The sequence below is a fragment of the Ciconia boyciana genome, chromosome 1, assembly GCF_034638445.1.
Source record: "Ciconia boyciana chromosome 1, ASM3463844v1, whole genome shotgun sequence".
NCBI lineage: Eukaryota > Metazoa > Chordata > Aves > Ciconiiformes > Ciconiidae > Ciconia > Ciconia boyciana.
Genome location: NC_132934.1, coordinates 43,095,834 through 43,117,425, shown reverse-complemented (window position 1 = coordinate 43,117,425; position 21,592 = coordinate 43,095,834). Strand labels below are relative to the sequence as shown.

Here is a 21,592-nt window from a genome sequence, read left to right as displayed (position 1 = left end):
TTGCCATGGCGCGGCGGCCGGCGCTGGGGCGGCTGGCGCAGGAGGCGGCGGCGCTGGCGGGCGCGGTGCGCGGCGCCCTGGGGCCGCGGGGCGGGCGGGCGCTGGTGGTGCGGCCCGCGGGCCAGGCGCTGCTCACGCGGGACGGGCGGCGCCTGCTGGAGGCGCTCAGCCTGGAGCCGCCGACGGCCAGGTACCGCGGCGGGGGGCGGGGGGGCCGGGAGGGGCGCGGTTCGGTCCGGTCCGGTTCCGCGTAACCGCCCGTGTGCCCGCAGGATGATGGCGGCCTGCGCCTGCAGCCACAGCGCCGCGACGGGGGACGGCGCCAAGACGTTCGTGGTGCTGCTGGCCGGCGTGCTGGGCGGCCTGCGGGCGGCGGGCGGCGGCGGCCTGCGGCGGGCGCTGCGGGCCTTCGAGGCGCAGGTGCTGGAGCGGGCCGTGGCGCAGGGCCTGCGGGGGCACCTTCTGTCGGCTCTCCCCGGGCGGGAGGCGGAGGCGGAGGCGGGCGCCCTGCAGGCGCTGCTGGAGGCCTACCTGGGCGGCCGGCTGGGGCCGGGCGAGCGGCGGCGCCTGGCGCGGCTCTGCTGCGAGTACTGCCGGCGCTGCGCCCCGGCCGCCGCCCCCCGCCCGCAGCTGCTGCGCTTCCTCAGCCGCCGCTTCGCGGAGCTGCACGTCGCCGTGGCCGGCCTCCCCGTGGGCAGCTCCAGGGTCCTGCCCGGGCTCATCCTCCGCAGGGACTTCGCGGCCTACTGCCCGGCGGGCGGGGACCTGCGGGCCGTGCTCGTCACCGAGCCCCTCCGGCCCGCCCTCTCGGCCCCCGGCGTCGAGTTTGTTGTCGACTCCGAGGGTCAGTATCAGGCCTCCCTGCGCTGGATCTCAAGGAGGATGGAAGCCCTAATGAAACACTTGCAGAGCAACAGCGTTAAACTCTTACTGTCGAGCGTGAAGCAAGAGGAAGTAGTTATCTCCTATGCCAAATTATACGGTGTATCTGTGGTAGAGTGCTTATCGTCAGAAGAAATGGCCCTTATCTGTGAAATTACAGGAGTCTCGCCTTACACACCTTTTGGTGATAACATACACAGAGAAATCACTGAAACTGCAGTGGCAACGTTCTGCCGGCCCTTGCTGCTCGGCTCAAAGAGATGTGTTCACATTGGCTTCGCCAGTGTGTGTGCCTTTCAGCCCCATTGCCTAATTCTTTGTGGGCCGGTCGATGGTGTTAATGAGCAACATGCTGCTGCTTTACAAGGGGCATTTACAATGCTGCAGCAGCTATTTAAAAGAGTTGATCGGGGGGCGGAATGCAAAGCAGAAGCTGAAAGCCAGAATGAAGCTGCAGATGTTTGCAGCTGGCGTCCTTCAGCTACTCAGAAGCAACTCGAAAATATTTCTTGTAACGGTAATCAGGTTTCTGAACGACAACTGAAAACACATAGGGATGAAATAGAGACACAAATTGTAGACCCCGATTTGCAGGGAAGTGAAAATCCAGCGCGTGTGCAAACAAATTTGCAAGTACCCTCAAATCCTGTCTCGTACATCAAAGAATTCAGTGTTGCTACTGAAGGAGGTGGCTCTTCAAGAGACGTACAGAAACAGCATGCAAAATGTGAGCATCCGGGTGACATGCACGAGAACTATAAAAGTGATTTACTTGTGGACAATCAAAAGAATTGCAGCACTGCTGTATCAGCAGCACATAATGCTAGCATAGTCGCTGGGTGTGAACGCCTAGGTGTTGGCAAAGATCTAGAAAAAACAAGTTGCAATATCGTTCCATTTAAACATGAAAAGAGTTGTGTAAGTATTGCACAGAATTATTCCAACTCCCTCATAGAAGCAGGATCAGTTTTGCCAGTAGGAGGTTACTTTGAAATCCTGTTACATTATTATATTCAGTACTATGCAAAACAGCTTCAGCAGTCAGAGGTAACTGTCATATCTAATGTGGTTGCTGATGCTTTGCTAAGTATTCCCAAGTCCTTATACAGGACAACAGAACGAAACAGCTTCACCAAATTCTATCTCAAAGCCATAAATGCACTCCGAAAAAATCAGCCACTGGCTATGAACGAGAAAGGCTTAGAATCAGTGTATTGCAAATACCAGTTAGTCATTTCAGTTCTTCATTGTGTTACAGAGCTTCTCTCCATAGATTTAATAATTGGTGTTAAGCGGCCACCGCAAAAAATTGAGGATAATGACTCAGAAGATGACTTCTGAAATCCTTAATAAAGAATGTTTTGATTATGTGTCTTCCTGTGTCTTCTTGTCAAATCGGCATGTCTCAAAATTTCGTGCTACAGACTAAAAGATACCTCTTTAGGCCCAGAGACCTAACATGCTGCTTTCCTCTTAGAAGAAAAGGAAGAAAAAGGCTGACCAGCTGAGGTCAGCTGGAAAACTGGGTTGTCAACAGCACAAACTTGAAGTTTCAAACATGAGAAAGTGTAGCTGATTTCCACTGCAGAAGATCTGCAACGCCTTTTCCATCCACATGCAAAGGATCCTGTGTATGTTCTAGCCAAGGGTGAACTTTGACTCTTTTGGAGGTTTGAGCATTTATGCAAGTTAGATGTGACTAGTTTTCCTGGCACGTTAAAAGTTGCCAGTATGACGTGAGTGACCGAACTTGCAAGTTGTAAGCAAGGAGTTTTTTTAGCCTTCATAATAGGCTGGGTTTAATGTTATTTTAAATATTTTTTTTTTAATATTGTGGTTTTGAATATAATGGAAAAAATGTAACTGCTGTTAGTTGTTCAGCGCTGGGGCAGGCAGTGGTAGGCCACTGCAGTATATTCCAATGAAGAATTTTCTTGTCCGATAGGAGATGTAGCATTTTTATCTTCCATTGAGTTCACTTCAGTCAAACTAGTAGAATTAGGAATAATTTCCTATCGTGACTGGCTGGCGTGTGCTCTGGCATATTAGTTTATGTGACATTACTGAGTACAACTATTAATTATCCTGGGTTGAGCTGTGGTGCTACTATAAAAGGCTATGTGATCATGGGAAAAGTTTACACAGGCAATAATGCAGTTTTGTGTGGAAAAACATGAGACTGTTTCAGTTCAGACTTTGATCATTTCGGATTTTATTTTGGGGTTGGTTTGTTTGTTTTTTCTTTCATTCTTTTTTCCCCCATAGGATTTTCGCCCTAATATGATTTGCTTTAAGCTCAGTATCACCTGGATCTCAGTGTACCTCCTTTTCTGCTGTGTCTTAAAAACTTCTGGTTTGGTGTGGGAGGTTTTGAGTTATTGAATAGCCGCAGCTGATAACAGTATCGCATTGGTTCTCTATGTGCTATTGCCAGTATTGTGTAATACTTGGAATAGCTGGATTTTTTTTAATCCGCTATTAAATAAAATTTAGCAAGGATATTTAAAATCATAGGCACAAATCATATTTATCTGCTATACCTGAGATGATTACAATGGGGAATCAGATTTTTTTTCCCATTAATTTATGCTGTTGCTTTCCCTTTTTCAGTTTCTTTGGAAGAGTCTGTCTACCAAAGTTGTTTCAGGTGTTTTGGCAGCAATGCTTCGTTTGACTACAACTTTCTGTTGAAGGTTGATATATATTCTTGGTAATATAAAATACTGTAATGATTTTTGTTTTCTGACTAATACGCTCTTACAGACATCTGCATATGAAAAACAGCGGAACTCAGTGTTCACTAGAATGATTTCTTTAATGAAGGACTAGGGACAGTAATTATATTTTTTAGAATAATTTTTGGTGGGTGCAGAGGTGGGGGAGAATTAAACATGGAGGAGAGGAAAGAAAATTACGTTCTTGCTGTTACTACGTGCTTTCGATAGCTTAATGTGACAGGTCCAGTACGAGCGAAGAGAAATCTCTGTTGTGGAAGACCTGGTGTTTCGGAGCTGCGTGCCCTGCTTGCCCGGACGGCCTCGGGGCTGCTCGGGAGCTTCCATCAGCCCTGGCGCTTCAGCAGGCACTTGGGTTCTGTATTTTAACTTTGTAATGAGCTGCCGGGATGGTTTTGCTCTTGCACAAGTTTCTGCATACTCTGTTCAAACTGCTGACCAACTTGCTGGCCAAAGATTAATGATTTGCTTCGTGGTAGTCTAACAGCTGCGGCACAGAGCGCGTGAAGCCTGGCAGCATGGGGGTTGTCTGCAGAAGCTGCTCTTGTATTCTGAAGCTAGGTATCCTCTAAATACAGGTAAAATGAAGAGAATACTGCATCATTTCACATTATTTTATACCATTTGCACAGTGGTACACTTTCAGATTTACTGCAGTTCCTTGAAAAACGTTAAAACAAAAGTATTTTGTTATGTGAATGGCCTTCTGGCTGTTTGATTTAAATGGTGTAATTCTTATCACTGAGAAGAAGAAAGTCCAAAAATTTTATGATCTACAAAACTCTTATTTTGGTATGCTAGAGATACAAAGGAGAATTTTAAAATGACAATTATATAAAACTTCTTTTTCTGACCTGTTTCTGGTGAAACCTCTTGAGTCTGAAGGCTCCTTGAGTCAGGTGCTATATTTCTTTGACTTTTCTGTCCTTTTATATTTTGTGAATGATCAGTTTTCCCTTTTGAACTACTGATTCCCTGTTTTGTGTGGAGAACTGAGAACATGGCACGCCTTTCCCTTGGAGAGGAATGTCCCTTCTTTGTCCTGGACTGCTGGGGTGGATGCTTGTTCAGGACACGGCTGTTTGGTTTCCAGTCCTGGAGTCTAAGCGCATTACAAGATGTGCACCGTCTCAAGGAAAAAAAAGGCATTAACTTAGTCTTTGTGGAGAAGAGCAGGTTGACTTCTGATTCAGCTCTTTCTTATCTTTAGGAGTCTTCTCCAGTAATTAGCCTGGAAGTGTAATCATGACCTAATCTTAGAAAATATTTCGGGACCACTGCTGTCCCATCTACTCTTTAAGCGACAGGCTGTTTGTAGCCCTGAGAAGCGGCAGCAGTCTGCATTCTGGGCTGCGGCTCAGGTGCTGTCAGTGCCCTTTCTCTGCTGATGTTTCTGACCCGCTTCAGCAGCTGGCCCCCGGTTGCAGAGGCTGTGCTTACCCAGTCGCACTACTCAGGCTGTTACTGCTCGTCGGTACCTAAGCCTTAGGTATGCAATTATTCATGTCATCTTGCAGCTATCCCAAATTTTAAAGCTATACATATGTTACTTGCCCTTTGACAGGTGGCATGCGGACGATTCGAAGAGTGATCTCTTGACAGAGTGGCAGGGACAAAGAGGTTACCTGGGGCAGCTTGGAAGAATAAGTTTACTCAGTCAAAACCGCAGGGAGCGGTATGTTTGGGCATGCACTAAGGTTGTAAAAGCCTATGGGTTTTTCTCCTTGCACTGTTTCCCAGAGATTATTTCTATTTTGTGCTATTATTCTGTTATTTTTATATTTCTAAATACGGATTGGCCTCCACACAAAGTGAAAGTCAGGTGCATGTGGGCATGTGTGTGGACTCAGGTCCAAACTCAAAATACGATGTAAAGTACAGGGATACTGGCGGTAATAGCCTAAAATTAAAAGAATGGTTTTAGAAAAATCTTGATGTTTATCTCTCCTTTCTGCAGCCCCTAGCAAACCTATATTCTACCTCACATGAAATTCATCAGAATATTCCAAAGGCGCTCACCCCAGCCACAAGGAGTGTAGGTGTATTTTAAGCAAGGTAATCCCATTTGTCAGGGAGCAGATTCACATATACAGGCAGGTAGTTTATTTTTTTCAAATTAAAAAAAACCCCAGGTTTTAAGATGCATGTGTAGTAATGTGTAGTGAGACTGGATTGAAACGGCATCCTGCACGCAGGTCTTGAGAATGGGAATAATCTATGTACATGACAAGGAGGTAGTTTATTTTTTTCAAATTAAAAAAAAACCCAGGTTTTAAGATGCATGTGTAGTAATGTGTAGTGAGACTGGATTGAAACGGCATCCTGCACGCAGGTCTTGAGGACGGGAATAATCTATGTACGTGACAAGGACAGACCATTTTTATTTGTTGATTTGGGTGGGGGTTGAGTCTCAACAGACTTTTGCAGATGCTGGGACCGCACCAAGACAGCTTGCCTTCCCCAGCGCTCCTCCGGCTGCCTTTCCCCATTGCCTGACCCCGGCAGCTCACCGCTCGGCACCTTCCAGGCCCTTCTCATTGATCTCCAGCAACACCAGCTCCCCGTTTACCAAATGGGTGTTACTTAACTTCTTTAGTGGAAGTTATGCGATCTAAGTATGGCCTTATATTTTCACCCATGCTTAGTTGATTACTGACCTTTAGCCTTCTTGGCAGCTATGCAGAGGGTATCGCTAATAGGAACCAGTAGCAACAAAAAGTATTATTCTGTTGTGTCACAAATCACACACTACTGAATCACATTTGCAAGAGAATGCAATATTTTGTTTGGGAGCATAACTGTATAGTGGCATAACTCTGGTAATTTTATATTGTTTCTGTTGTTATCTTTGTAACAGTCATCTTCCAGAGTCCACAGGTGGGTGATTAATCATACCATGTGAGAAGATTAAGGAAGATTAAATTCTTCACTTGCATGTATCTCCTGGATGTCACTAGAATTGCATTCATCTGAGCCTGTACTTAATTTGCTTTTTGTTATGTAACAAATCTGCTATTAGCGGTAGAGATTTCCATTTTTTATTACTAAATGTATTTCTGTGCTTGTTTAGGTTAATCTGTCCCCTTGTGTCTTTTTTTTGGCAAGGTTCTTTTAACTCTCAAGAGAGAAACTATTTCAATGTCCAGTTGCAAAAATCTCTTTAGTTTAATTATCTTGCAATCTAATAAACTTTTTTTTTGGCCACCAGTAAAACCAAAGATTAAATACTTGCTTTATTTACTGTGCTATTTATTGCATTATTGCTATTAAGACTGAACAAGAGAGTAATGTCTGAATTCATAAACAGTTGCTTTGGAAATGTGTTAGCTGTAATTAACACGATTTTAATTGTGCAGTAGCATTTTGTGGAAGGCATCATTTGTATTCTGTTAATCATAGAATAGAACCATAGAATTGTTTAGGTTGGAAAAGACCTTTAAGATCATCAAGTCCAACTGTTAACCTGGCACTGCCAAGTCCACCACTAAACCGTGTCCCTAAGCACCACATCCACACGTCTTTTAAATACCTCCAGGGATGGTGACTCAACCACTTCCCTGGGCAGCCTGTTCCAATGCTGGACAACCCTTTTGGTGAAGAAATTTTTCCTCATATCCAATCTAAACCTCCCCTGGTGGAACTTGAGGCCATTTCCTCTCGTCCCATGGCTTGTTGCTTGGGAGAAGAGAGCGACCCCCACCTCACCACATCCTCCTTTCAGGTAGTTGTAGAGAGCAATAGCTGTTTGCATCTAGGATTATACAAATTACTTCCCTCGGGGAATATTAAACTAGTAATTACTTCCAGGAATAAGAATTTTAATTTTAGCCTTCCAAAACTAAAAACAATGATAGCAAAAATGTAATAGATTTAATATATAGTAGCTCCTTCTTTATTGTATGATTCAATAGAAGACTAGACTTTGGAAGCGATGCTTATTCCTGTGATAGATAGAGCAGCGCACTCTTTAAAAACAGTCCTGGCAAAAAGAATACAAAATAGCTTTCCATAGGAAAACCATTTCTGCTGGTTCAGCAGACAGTTTATTTCTCATGAAATCACCAGCAGATAAAAGAACTGTTACGCTGAGGCTTTGGTTCAGTGCCGGATTAAGGGCACATCAGTGATATTGCTTCCTGTGTGGCTGCGTCCTAAGCCACCTACAGCAAAGCTCCCTATAAAAGATAATACTTCCATTTAAGGTATTTATAAAAAGGTATTGTTTTACTGAACAGAATCTCTAACCTGTTCTGATTTTGGGATTCCCAGTAAAATAATCCAACATGGTGATCTTTCTTTTGATAACAATCATGACCTACTTTCCATGGGTGTCTTAATTTTCCAGGCGAAGCATCTGATTAAATATTACCTTAAAATGTAAGTGCGGCGTGAACACATGGCAGGGATTTCTCTGTGTATGTGGGGAAAAGGCAGCTCCAGATGAGAGTTACGTCCATTGAGATTTTAACATGAGACTTGATACGTGTCTGGTATCATGTATGAGGATTATATTTAGGCTTTTGGAGCAATGAAGGTCATTGTAGAAACTGCTGGGTTATATTCATAGGGCAAATAAACTGCATGGGATCTGTTTCCTAAAACCAGAAGTACTTTGAGGCTCTTGATTACCGATGCAGTACTGAAAAAAGTACAGTACAGTTCCATAGTGCTGCAAAATATTTAATCTGTTCTCAGTGTTGACTGTATTGGAGATGTTTACTGGCATGAGGGTTTTTTAATGTTCTGGTTTTAGGAGTACAATCCTGAGGACCAGTGACCCACTGCAGGGCTGCTTCTGCCATTCCTGTCGGTACCGGCGGTAGCTCTGCCCTTGCTCTCTAGCAGTCATCTCTTGCCTCTGTTTTCAGCTTTTCTAGTACATGTAGCTTCAAGTAATCTGTTGTTTCAGTGCAACTAGTGCATTTTTAATTCATAGAACACAATAAAGGGCAGCTTATTTAATTTTGTGATTGATGAATTTGTGTATGTGAAACCTTTCTTCACAACTTACACATCTAAAAATAAAAGTTGAGAACTGTGGTACTGTAAAGACAATTTTTAGTCAGAAGTACCCAGTACTTCCCATTATGAAAGTCAGGTTTTAGCACTTGTAATTCAGCCTGGATGCTCTCTCCCCACACTGTACAAGGAGTGACTGCTTCCTGCTGCCTTACCTGGGAAATGTTGGCCAAGCAGTTCAATTGTTTCCAGAAAACAAATTAGAAAAGAGACTTTGTTTTGTCTTTGATTTGTATGTTTGATCTTTTATTTGAGATTCTTTGCAATCCCTTTGCTTCACTGCTGGGAACAGAGTTCTCTACTTCTCTTAGACTAAGAGAGCTGGAAGGAGTTACCAACCAGGGAGCAAAAAAACTCTGAACCCAAATCTTCTGCTTCCTGTCCTTGGGCTCCGAAATAATGTGCTGCTGGGCCGCCTCCTCACCAGGGTCACTCTGGTGACACGTAGGTACTGAAAAAAACAAAAGCTGCTCAGTCACATATAAGAGGGGTCCTTGTGTGCCAAGCTTGGATGCGATACAGTTCAGCTGACTGTAGTGTTTATGGATGAATTTGGGCAGCTCAGTAGTAAACCTTGCAAGCTGCAATGTAGGTAAGTGGAGGGGGTTTTGTGGCATTTCCAAACAACCGGTGCTTATAATACAGCAAGTATCGGAAATTACGTTCCCTGTAATCTGAGACGTTTTTATCACCTTGCAGAATTTTTCAGTGAACCACTTTCTAAGCCTTGGTGGTTATTAGCAAGTATTATCAGCACCATTTTGTTCTAGGACTCCACTCTATTTCAAAAGTTTGCCACCTTGGCCACAATCTGAAGTGTTGCAGAAGATATACGGCTGGGATCTATGAAGAGGAGCCAAGCTATAATCAAGCAGAAAGCAGGAAATTTTCTCCTCCTATTTCATTGCTTCTACTCTCTGCTTGACTGTAGAGCTCATGAGACAGTGTAATGCAGTAATAACTCCATGGGTGGGTGGGTGGAGAGAAGGAGGGACAAGAATAAGAGAAGACAGGAGATAAGAAGACCCAGTTCAAAGGAAGAGAGGGGGAAGGATGAAGGTTGAATGATGAATAGAGCGTAGAAAAGGACTGTCATGTAGAAGGAAGAATATAGAGTCTCAGATACATGAATGGGAAGAAGCAGCCCCAGCTTCCACATGTCCCTCCCTGGAGATACAGTAGCAAAAGCATTTGGCATTAAGTTCTGTGCTCCCCTTGCAAAAGTGGCAAAAGACGGTTGCCAAATGGAAAAAAAAATCCATGAAACTGATTTTCTCCTGTGCTGGTGTAGGAGAGTAGCTACCTCGGAAAGCATTAGGAGCCGTGGAGACAGCCTGTCTGCGTATCCCAAAGCAGTCTGGGCTGTAAACTTGCGACAGCCTGAGATAACGATTCACATTGCTGTTCCTAAAGCTCAAAGAGTCTAGGGGTGGGTGCAGAAATTACTGGGTGTGGATTACATTTATTTAGATAGCACATCTTGCCCTCACTGGCCTGAGCCTCTGGAATGTGCTTTGATCCTTAGGTACTTCCAAGATACAGGCTGTAGTCATCAATCATACTGCGTTTTGCTCCCCAGCCTCAGTGGCGAGGGGTTCTGGGCTTGAGCTCGTGTGGTTCCTCGTGCCTGGGGAATACTGCGCAAGTTCATGTTACAGGTCATGCAGTGAATAGCGCAGGATTGTAATGGGAAGCTGCTGGGTTTACTGCTTTGAAAATAATTGTAGAAACTCTTATTGAAGTCATAAATCATCATCTGATAAATTTGCCATCTGCTAGGCCTTAGATAATTAATCTAAATTTACTTGTGTTAAAGCATAGAAAGCCTGTCCAGGATCTCTAAGCTTATTTTTCATAGTGAAATATAACAGGAGTTCAGTGCTTTTAGCCTCCTTATTGAATCGTAGGGAAAAATTAATTTTCTTGTATAGTTCTGACTTCTCATAAGACTTAAAAGTTTCAAGAGAAACAATTATTCTAAAAATCATAGATTTCCAGCATCTCAAATACCAATCTCTTATTGATAGTGTCTTGTTTGTTTAATAACTAGCACTCATGACCATGAAAAAGGTCTATCCCCACTGAAAACAGCAGGTTTCTACTTCTGCATATTCAGACCCCAAATCTCTAATCCAAACGTACTCAAGAGATTGTAAACAGAAAATACCAAATTTACAGGGTACCAGACCAGTAAAATTAATTACCTAGTACTTTGGAGCAGAAGATGATCGATACCAGGTTTTTTCTGATTAAGAATTCTCATTGTTTTTCCTGCTGAAAAAAAAAAAGATAGTTGAAATAAAATGCATGAACAATATCATAGATCATTTTCTTGCTATTCTATTTAACATATTTGAGTTTTAACCATTCGTTCTGTGGTGTCTATAGGGTTTTGTAAATATGATTGATTTTAAAAACTTTTTATTGATTCAGTAACTGCCTGACTTTGGCTGTAACATTTTAACTGCAAAGACCAAATTATAATAAAAATGTGGCAAACATCTCTGAATATCTTGGAAATCTGTTACTGTGAACCATTGGGGAAAAGCAGTGAATTTTGTCTTCTGGAGTTTTATAACAACGTATGCCTGAGGTTAGGATTGGGTCCCAAACAAGCAGCATCTGCAAACTGTGTTTAGTATCTCATAAATTGTACAGGTTTTTAACAATTTTACCTTTACATTTTGGCACTGCTCATGTTTATAACAAAGTCTGAATCTATATCGAAATGCAGAGAAATAAATTTCTCATCATTATTCCCTCTGGATTCCTGTTGTCAGAATGAGTGGGTGTTCACGTCAGAAGGTAGAATAAATGCTACTGCCTTGAAATGCTGCCTCTACAGCTCCTAAAGTTATTGCACTTGTCATCGTGAGCTTTCTAAATGCTCCAGTTTTGAGCTTGGAATAAATTTGTTCCACTCGTAAAAACACTCACATCTGTAGGAAGAAATGTGTGTGCGTACCTTTCTTTAGTTTCCATAATGTGACATGTATTTTCCCTCACTAATTTTCCTCCCTTGCACTGTTTCGATGTGCCATGTGACGCTGGCCATTATTTATCCATATTTTTTCCTCAAGGTTGAGAGTTGTCACATTTTGTTAAAATCTTAGATGCCAAAATTTCCCTTGACTTATCTGTTCACATATATTTTAATCACCCTGTTAAAAAATTATTTTAATATAAGAGTCATTGAATGATTCAATAGAGAATAGCAGATATGAATATTCAGTTTAAAGAAGGCAAGTGCTGAGGACTTTTCAAACTTTTCACAGTAACAAACAGCACAGGATTATTATTTTGGAGTTGGTGATAACTGGATTCTCCTGAAATGGTTTTTGTTTACCAGAAATTTCCAGGATGGCTTTATAGTTGGACACTATCACCATGGAATTAATTTGCTGCTATTGGTTTAATTAGTCAGTGCAACAGTAATACGGCAACCTACATTTCTTGTAAAAATAACTAACCAACAGTTGGTCTTCTGCAGGCATAGCTGTTAAATATCATGGGGTAAAGACATCAGCTAGAGGAGGAGGCAGAGGTTAAGACCCCAGGGTTTGATCATTGCTGGCACTGATTTACTGCAAAGCCTGGAGTAAGTCACTTAATGCCCATGTGATTAATTTTTCATCATCGGATAGTAGCGGGCTTCATATTTGTAAAGGTTTCAGGCCGTGCTTTAAATCTCTGGGAATCCAAAGATAGATGCAGATGCAATCACTGTGTGTTAAAAAAAATAAAAACAATGTATTGGACCTCGTCTCAGTCTCTCCATTATCTTTTTATAAAGTGTGGAAAACTGTTTCTACCAGGATTGCAAATATTGTATATTTTATTCTTTTACCCATGACTATTGTAGGAAAACTGAGATGATAATGAGGAAGCAGACACCATTTCCTGTGTTCCTTTCCCCTCTAATACAAGAAAAACTCCCTTGCGTATTAAGGATCTCTGCATGCAGTACAGTTAAATGTTTAAAATGCAATGGTTTTAATGAGCCCATCCCTTTCACTTGATGGAGCTGTGTATTTGTTCCTCTGTTTCCCTGAGCCATTGCACAGGACGAACTCCAAGCAGCTCAGAACAAGCCCTAACCAGGTAGCGGTGACTTCCAAAAGGTGTGAAGAGGAGCCCCAGGTCCCCCAGCTGAGCCAGCCTTCAAGGGTGAGCTGCCTCACCTCCGGAGCTGGCTGGAGGAGGGGTGTGCTTTGTCTTTCTCCGTATAAGCATCCTCGGGCTCCTAAAAAGACATATAGGCAGAATGTATTGCTTACGTTATAGGCACCTAACTCTCCCCTTTACCTAAAGTACCAGGCAGGTGCACGCTCGTGGTGCAGTGCGGTGCAGAAATACCCCAGCCAGCTGTGCCGGCCATGGTTTGGTCTGCATGGCAGGGCACAGCTCTGGGCAGGGACGTTAGCATGGTCATGGGAGCAGCGTGGCCGTCCCTGTGCACGCAGCACCACGCTCATGTGCTCGTGCTGAGCCTGTGCAGATGGCACGGAGCTGGATCGAGGTGCTAGAAAAGTCAGCAAACTCAGAGGTTTTGGCCTTGGCCTCCACATCTGGATGAGGTGCTTGGGATTTTGTCAGAAAGCATGTCTGGGAGCATAAGTTGATGACCCTGGAGGTGCTCTGTGGGGTCCCATCTTGGCTGAATGCACCATTTAATTATCGGTCTTCTGCTCCTCGTCACCTGGATTGACAAACAGATGGTTCTGCACCCAGCTCCCTGGGCGGCCCCGAGCCGTTCAGCCCATGCCTAACATACCCTAGCAGCACTGAGTTCAGCCCAAAGTCCTTTGCGAAGGTTGAGGTGGTCCAGGTGTCCAGCCTGACAGCTGATGGCACAGCACAGCAATTTGCCTGCAGTGTGAGCCCCGCTGGAGCCCATCACCACCTACAGAAATGCTATAGGAGCAGGCTCAGTGCCTTGTTGCTCTTTTGTCTAAAACTTCATGCCCAACATCTAAAGATGCTAGTGTTTGCTTACAGCCAAGTAAAAAATAATGTTACTTTTGGAGAGCTAATTGGTGGGAAGCTGGCCTCAAGGGCACTACACAGCATCTTTGTGGCTGTGCGACTACGATTCCTCACCCTGCATGACTGTCCAGATCTCCAGCATGGCGTGTGCGTGGTCTAATGGTGTCCAGTTCAATTATATGATCTTCTCCGTAGCTGACCGACTAGGAGTCTTGTCATACAGCCTGGCACCGGCTCTGTCTCCTAAAAGCAATGGAGGAAAGGTATATGGAAAACCACTGCATGGGAAGCTCTGTCTCGTCTTCCCCTGAAGCCGTATCTTTTGATTTATTAATTCCTTAATCCCAGTCCAGGTCTAATTTTTGAGAGAACAACACATGCTGAATTGTTATTTAGTGTGTTACTTGGTTTGCTGTGAGAGAGCCTTAAGTGTGCAGCGGACTATCCATGTGACACTGGATTATTATATCAGAATAAAACATATAGAGACAGACAGTATTTAGTGGGTTATGCGTGTCACGTAATTCCAAGATGCGCTTCTGTTAATCATCAGCACAGGTAAAAATATCTTGCGATTCTCCTTTGACTGGGTTTAGCAGTCAATCTTCATGGAATAGTCTACATTTTGGAAGACTTGTTACTGCCATTAAAATAATGAGTCCCACACCTATATATTTCTCATTTATCTATGGAATTTTGCTTATTCCTCAGATATTGTAGATCACTTTTTTTTAAAAGACTAGAAACTTTGTGTTTACACTAATAACAGGTCCAACCCAAACCTCTAGGTCAAAATAAGATACTTATCTGGGATCCTAATCCACAGTTTTTCAATTTCAATGCATCAGCCCTAATGTACACAGGAGAAAGAAGCAATTTTGCTTAGATCTTGTCCCACTGGGCCAAAAGCAACCTTTTTTTTTTTTTTCTTTTGGGTATGAGAGATGATTTGGGTGCTTGGGAGACAGCTGTATAATACCTAATTCACAGGATGCCATTTCTATAGCAATTCTTGTACTCTGAATGTGTAGAGTATTAGATGTTTATTCACAGACTTGGATATACTAATTGTGGTCAGGTTATTATGGTGGTCTGACTTGGAACTTTAATTTCCACAGGTACCTTGACAGAGCATCCTAGCAGCAAGGGAAAGGACAGAGTGGTATGACTGTGTTAAAAAGCTGACTAATTTTCCTGAAGGTTATATGGGAAAGTCAGAGAAAACTGAATCATGTGCCGTTAGCAACTGAAACCCCCATTTTCTGTTAAAAAAAACGATGCACATTGTTGCTCATAAGACAAGCAACAGATTTTGGTTAAAATCCGACTGCTGCTGCAAAGGAGATTGACTGGAGAACCACAACCACACCAGTGTGCGGGTGACATTAAATGTCAGAGCATTGATGGAACTGGGAAGGAGGGGAAGGGGTTTTTTGGCTTTGCTGTGCCCAGGAGGGACAGACTGATCTCATGCCCTGGGTTGTGCGTAGCTGGAAAGCTGCCTTGCCTTACTGCCTGCTGACAGAAGTCACTTGCAGTGATTTGTCCTAATACATAAAAATCAAATTCCAGAGGGCAAATGAAAAAGATACAGAGCATACAGTCCTGGAGCCTAAACTCCCCTGCATATTTGGTGAAAAGGAGACCTCTTTTAGGTTTTACATTTTGTAAATTTATTTCCTAAATTCAAGGTATTCCACAGAATGTGGGTTCCCACAGGGCGGAGGTTTGAAGGGTGTAGGGTTATGAGGCAAGGGACAGCTATGAAGGGCTGATCCTGAACTCGGTAGAGCTGATGAAATGCTCGCATTGACTCCACAAATTTGAATTCAGACGGTAAGTGATGTGAAACGGGCATAGGAGTGAGGGATTGGACTGAGGCTATTTGCAGTTGTCTCTGGTTTCATTGAGAGCACCGAGCTTGTTTAGCGAGCCAGGGATATCTGTTCTCTGCAAGGCAATGACTCCTGGTTCCCGCTGAGCTGCCAAAGCTGCAGGAGCCAGAACTGGCCATCTTCCAGAGGCGAGCCACCAGCGCTCCCCGTGATGCGGCAGCCTCCTGCGCCGAGGTTGGCAGTCTCTCTTTCACTGCTGCGCGCAGCTCTGGAAAACCTTCCAAAGAAGAAAATATTTTAAAAAGAAACAGCGCTTCGTATTAGTAACGAGAACAGATGTTGAACTCAGATGTCACGTCTGCTTCAGATATCCTGGATGCTTTTCAGCGCCTTATGCAGAAGCAGCGCAGGCGCGTTTATACCAAATGAACGTAGCTCCCCTCAACCTCTCTTTTACCCCAGAGAAGGGAAGCCTCTTTCTTTTCTCTTTCTGTGGAGGCCCTTCTTCCTATCCCAGACACGGCATCACAGCGTGTGATACCACGTAAAGGTTGTGCACGCTCCCCGTGTTGTTGGTCTGCTTGAAATCCACCAAGTGATGATGGAGGAACCAGGAGGCTTTGCAGACATTTACTTGGGAGGTGTCAACCAACAGGTAAAGGTCTGGAGAGCCCCTTGGGCTGAGCTAGTAGTCCTGCTGTTATCTTCCTGTCCCCTTCCTTCTTTATTGTTAATATATTTTTGTGAACTGTTCGCCACCAGCTCTCACTGAAGCATCTGGTCTCTTCTTGCTCCTGGTTCCTTCAGTTCCTTCTTTGAGGCTGAGAGGAAAACCAGCTCCAAAGTATGGAATAACATGGTATTTTTGGTGATGGACAGGGTTTGGATTTTCAGGTTTTTTAATCCCTGCTTGTCTCCAGATTTTAGGTGTGAGGGTATGTGTCCCCTGGATTTGTCTTAGGCCAGCTGGGCCAGAGGGAGCCACGAGCTCTCCCTATTTCTCATGACAATTATGCAGTAATCTAGATTTTGGATGTAAGAGCGAGGCAGACTGCAGGGCTCAGTGTTTCATAGCTGTCTAGGCAGGCTGCCTTTCAGTTCACATTAGCTCCCTGTAAGACAGACGGGCGCAGCTCTGTCCACAGCTAATATGGCTGATGGGATGGGGTGGGAGGGAGAAGAGCACGTCACACAGTCAGAAATCTGCCTTACGCTCCCTACTAAATACCAGCCAAGACAGGATCGTCTTCCTGACGATAGCATAGCAGGCAATCGCACATAAGCGTGCACTCTTAAAATTCATATCTGTGCATAATTCTGTTGTGTCCCCCGCTGACTTTGTCCACTTTTCTACTTGGTTTGTGTGCAGCATTTATTTAGTGTTTGTTACTAAACGGTGGTCTCAGTGCAGCTGGTGGTCACAAGAAGCAGCAGAGGCGAAAGGTCCTTCCACAGGAAAGCCACAGATTAAATGTAATGGCTCTCCTGGAAGAGGCAGTAGTTGATGCTGAAGCATTTCAACTTTCTTCATTTGCTAATGCTGCAAAAATTGGCAGCTCTTTAAATTGATGACAGCCCTCTAAATTCATCAAGCTTTTAATTTTTTTTAAATAAGTAATCCATCAGAACGGCAAAGTACCTTTGGAAAGAAGAGCATTGTGATATTAAGTTCATCTAGAAGTTACGGAGAAAAACACATCCTATCTGTTAATTGTTTTACTTCAATGCCTTTTGCTCATATTGAGAGCTTAGAACAGCTCAATAGTGATTTCAATTACTTGGATATAAATCCAGAAAATGACAGTGGAGTTGGTCCAGATTTACATAAGTATAAATGAGATTTTAAGAAATGTCTGCATAGTTTCCTTTCAGGCGTTAGATCTAATTATCTTAATTAGCCTCTCAATTCAAGGGTCTAATTTCCACCATGGTTAATGAATTGCAGTTACACTTGGTGACTGAATTATCTTGCCATTTTTTTAGGGAATATTCTAAAGACTCCTAATGAGAAAAATAGCCTCAAAGTTCTCCAGCTTTGTTTTTCCAAGTGTAAAGACTAAATATAGTATGTGTTCCCCAGAAAATGTGAGTGACAGGGATTAGTAATTCATGAACGACATGGCCCATTTACAGTCCTAACAGCACAGAATTCACCGTGGCATGGAGAACATCAAACAAAACAACTCGGTTGACTTTCATGCATTTAAAACAATGAGGAATAAAGGCTTAATCCAGGCTAAAACTGCAAATGCTCCCTGGGTTTAGTTAACACTGATGAAAATACTGAATAACAGCTAAGAAATATGCTGAAAACTGAATTTTAGAAGGCTGAAAAATAATGAATAAAAGCCCCAAAGTTTTAAAAGTTGTAGCTGAAAATGAAATTGCGTTCTGTGAGAAGGCTGTCATTTGTCCAAAGAAGCCTTTTAGAAAGTCCTCCCCAAACCCATGGCTTGTATTTGATTGTCAGTGTTTTAAATCCCTGCCAGCCCATTTTAAGAAGCCGCGCATTGTCACTATGAGCAGCTCTTCGGGTCTACGGTATTTATTAGCAGTCGATCATTTTCACATGGTTTTCTTTTAAAATAGATCTCAGTGCTGGGTTGCAGGGTCCCCAGTTCCTCAAGCCTCATTTAGGAAAGGATGCTCTTGCATTTTAAGCTTGCCACCCTGGGCAGGGGTGGAAAGGAGAGCAGAGCAGTGCTCCTAAGCAAGGTGCCTGCGTCCCACGTGTTATCGGGGGCGGAAGGTGGACATTGTGCGGCAGCTGCCGGAGGGGCTTCAGGCCGTCGAGGTGACAGCGGTGGCTCCGAGCGAGGACGGCAGAGCACGCTCCAAACCCCCACGGAAGGACATGACACCAGGCAGATGCCACCATGTCACGTGGCACTCGAGTGCTGCAACCGCCTTCATCACGCCTTGCTATCTGTATAGTACTCCTGCAGTGCCAGCAAAGGAGCAGCAAGCTTCAAATGTCCTGAAATGATCAGGTAAGCTACTGGATCGAATAACCTTTAAAGGATTGGCATATCTCCAGTTCTTGAGACGCATACTGCAAGCCTGTTTTTTGCTGTGTTGCCATAAAGTAACGCGGTAGCTTGAGCAGGAATTACTGTCCTTCCCAACAGAGGTAATGTGAATTATCCAACAAAAGCACTCCTACTCACCATCTTAAAATATTGCATATTGTATCCTCAGAACTGGCCCTTTCCCTAATTACCGCCTCGTTTTGTTCTCCCCAGCCAGCTTCTCAGAGCACAACCCGCTATTTAAGCCTGCCTCCGTGCATGACTTCAACCCAGTCTAATATCATGCTTCTGGAAAAGGTGAAGTTGGTCCAGCTGCACCTCCAGGAGCTGTGAGTAGGAGAAGGTATGTGCTGGTTTCTGTTCCCTTATAGCAATCACCCAACTCCTTCTTGGAGCAGATTTGCAACAGTGCCTTTGAGTTTCATTGTGTACCCCTGCTTTGCTTCAGGTATAAATCAACCACAGCAGGCATTTGCTGCCTGCTATACTACAAAACATCAGATATTACCCGTAAGCGCTGCACATAATTTTGCGGTGGTTCAGTAAATAGCACACATGGCTGCTGTGTTCCGAGTGAGTCAGAGCCCTAGAAATGAGCTGTTACTAAACAGCAGGGTATAAACTAGGCCTTTCTTTACTCAGCTGAAGCACATAAAGCAACTTATTGCTGGAAATATTTCTCTCTGGCCTTTTCTTCACTGCAAAAAGAGGTACATTCCTAATGGCTGTTAGAGGTCCAAACCACATATTTGCCTTATTTATTGTAGCATTTTAATCCGCTAGCTCCTGTGATGCTAATACGAATGAAAAAGGCACCTTTTCCCATGCGTGGTTTTGTTCTTGGTGTATCCAATGCAGCAGCTTTATCTCTGGAAAACCCAAAAGCCATCTTTTTGCATTACTTTTTTTTAACCTATTAGGAAAAAAATCTTCACATTTCTTGTGCTGGAATCTGCTAATTATCCTGCGCCTGTATGCCCCTCCGAAGAAACCAGCGTAGGATGAAAACCTTGCCTGGGCTTGTCCGCCTTCAGGAGCTGGGTCTGGAGGAGTTAGGCTGGCAACCCGGCCACCAGTCCCTGGTGGTACAGCTGGCTCTGGCTGAACACCAACCCCGGTTGTCCCCATGTTTGACCACATGGGGTGGGCTGATGAGAAAGCAGCTGGCATGATGGGCGTTTGACTTGTCACTGTGCCGCAGTAACCCCTGGCATTAGAAAAGCACCAGCATAGGTTTGCTGCTGAAATCTCCAGCCTTTCCTCTGGTTAAGCTCTGGGTTAAGCAGTAGGAGCCTCCTCCAGTACGTGTGAATGGTGTAATAAAAAGAAAGCAGATTCCAGCTGTATTTGTGATGGCTGACGGCAGAAGCCTTGCTGTGCCTCACCTTCCCACCCGGTTCTCCGTCTCCTGACATTTCTGTCTCCCCCGTGCCCAGCCTACCGCTGCATCCCATCCCTGCCTGACCCCACAGCCAGCCACTTGAACCCTCCTAGCCTCTCCTGAGGGCGCCTGAAGCAAAACATCACTGGTCTTACATCTCACTACCCAAAGCTTTGCCATCAGGAGGCCACCTTCTGCCACACCATGCAAACAGTGTTCCTCCAGTCTTTAGCCCCACCTGCTATTCGCCTCCTCTTCTCCTCTGAAGACAGAAGGGCTGCAGTAATGGCAAGAAGAGAACAGCTTCTAGCCATTTTCCGTAATGAAGTTGTGTCTCTTGCGTCCCACCTCAGTTTGGGGAGGCACAAACAAGAAGTCCTGGCAGCCCCAGCCATTACCAGCCTGCGTCCTGCAGTACCCCTGCAGACAGAGGGGAGGCTGCCAGTCCAGCCCATTCATTTTGTTGGAAAATGAGAAACAAACCTAAATCCTTAAAGGAAGGAGCCAGGGAGGGCCGAAGGGGAAACCTGAGATCGCTCACTCGTACGAGAGACTCCCCTAAGAGCTAGTTAGCTGTAGACAAGCCCGCGGTGCTGGCTGGCACGGCTCTCGTGTGCTGCTCTCTGCCTCGTTACCTGCTGACATACGGATCCATCAGGAACGTCGGGCACTCAGATAATGGGGGAGTTGCTGAGGAAAAGCTTCATATCAGAGGATGTAGCCTAGGGTTAGATCCAGGGGGCTTTCCGATGAAAGAGCTGCAGGTACACCGAGTTGTCTATATGCTTGCCACATACTGAAGCCTCTTAACTTACTGAGTTGAGGATCAATGCCTCTTGTCATTCCCTTCTCCTGCTGGAGTCCCTGTTCATTCTGGACATCAGTGTCTTCTGTGTCTGTCTGGTACAGCTCTGTAACCCAGCACACAGCAGCTGGATTTTTGGTAGTAATTAAACTCTGTTTTTTAATCATTTAATCTCATTTAATCTAGGCTTTTTGTCTATTCCTCCTAACTGTCTTGAACAGGTATTCTCAGGCACTTATTCTCCTCCCCACCTTCTAATGAAAGACGTCTGTAGGGCCCTTTTCTCACCAAGTCTAAAGAAAGGTTTGTCCTTTTTACATTATTTTTAATTGCCAGCGCTGGCCTTACCCTGGGTGAATCTGTCTACTTGGTTTTTGAACCAAGATCAAAACCCTTGGGTTTTGCCCCCTGAGGCAACGTGTTTATAGTGCAGTGGTGGGTTGAGTGAGGACCCTCTTCCTCTGGTTCACATTAACCCGAGTGGCAGGTCACTTTCTGTGTGTCCCTTCTCGGGGCACTAGGGATTTTATAGACCTCATACCCCTTCCTCTCCTTCATTGCTCATTTCCAAGCAGAAGAGTCTGGTCTTTCTCATACAAAGCCTTTCTATGCCTCTGTGTTCATCCCCCTCACCTTTTCCTTTGTATTTTCTATCCCTGCTATATATATACATATATAGATTTAAAAGAACTGATTGGAACAGTGCATGATACGTAAGGCAGGCACATGCCCAGGCTTGTTACAGTCACAGAATGGTATTTCCTCTCCTCCTCGCCCCTAACGTTGCTTCCCTTGTGACCGTCACTTACCTCTGAGCTGGCATTCTGTGATTTCCAGTACCTTGGAGGTCTCAGTCCTGAGTGCCCCCGGCTGGCCCAGTGCCAGTGCCGTGGATGGAGAGCTGTGCTCACCCGTGGGTG

The 21,592-nt window shown here is 44.5% G+C and overlaps 1 protein-coding gene across 1 annotated transcript; it reads left to right on the top strand.

Annotated features, from left to right (window-relative positions):
• Window positions 1-2,248, top strand: BBS10 (Bardet-Biedl syndrome 10). Its single transcript, XM_072863972.1, has 2 exons — window positions 1-190; window positions 273-2,248. The coding sequence occupies exons 1-2, from the start codon at window positions 6-8 to the stop codon at window positions 2,221-2,223; spliced, it is 2,136 nt and encodes a 711-aa protein (XP_072720073.1). The 5' UTR covers window positions 1-5; the 3' UTR covers window positions 2,224-2,248.
• Window positions 2,249-21,592: the final 19,344 nt, after the last annotated feature.

Excerpts from the sequence above, each read along its gene's own strand:
- BBS10 (XM_072863972.1), top strand. The coding sequence starts at position 6 with ATGGCGCGGCGGCCGGCGCTGGGGCGGCTGGCGCAGGAGGCGGCGGCG. Across the intron at positions 191-272 it reads CTGGAGCCGCCGACGGCCAG|GATGATGGCGGCCTGCGCCT; the intron begins GTACCGCGGCGG and ends GTGTGCCCGCAG.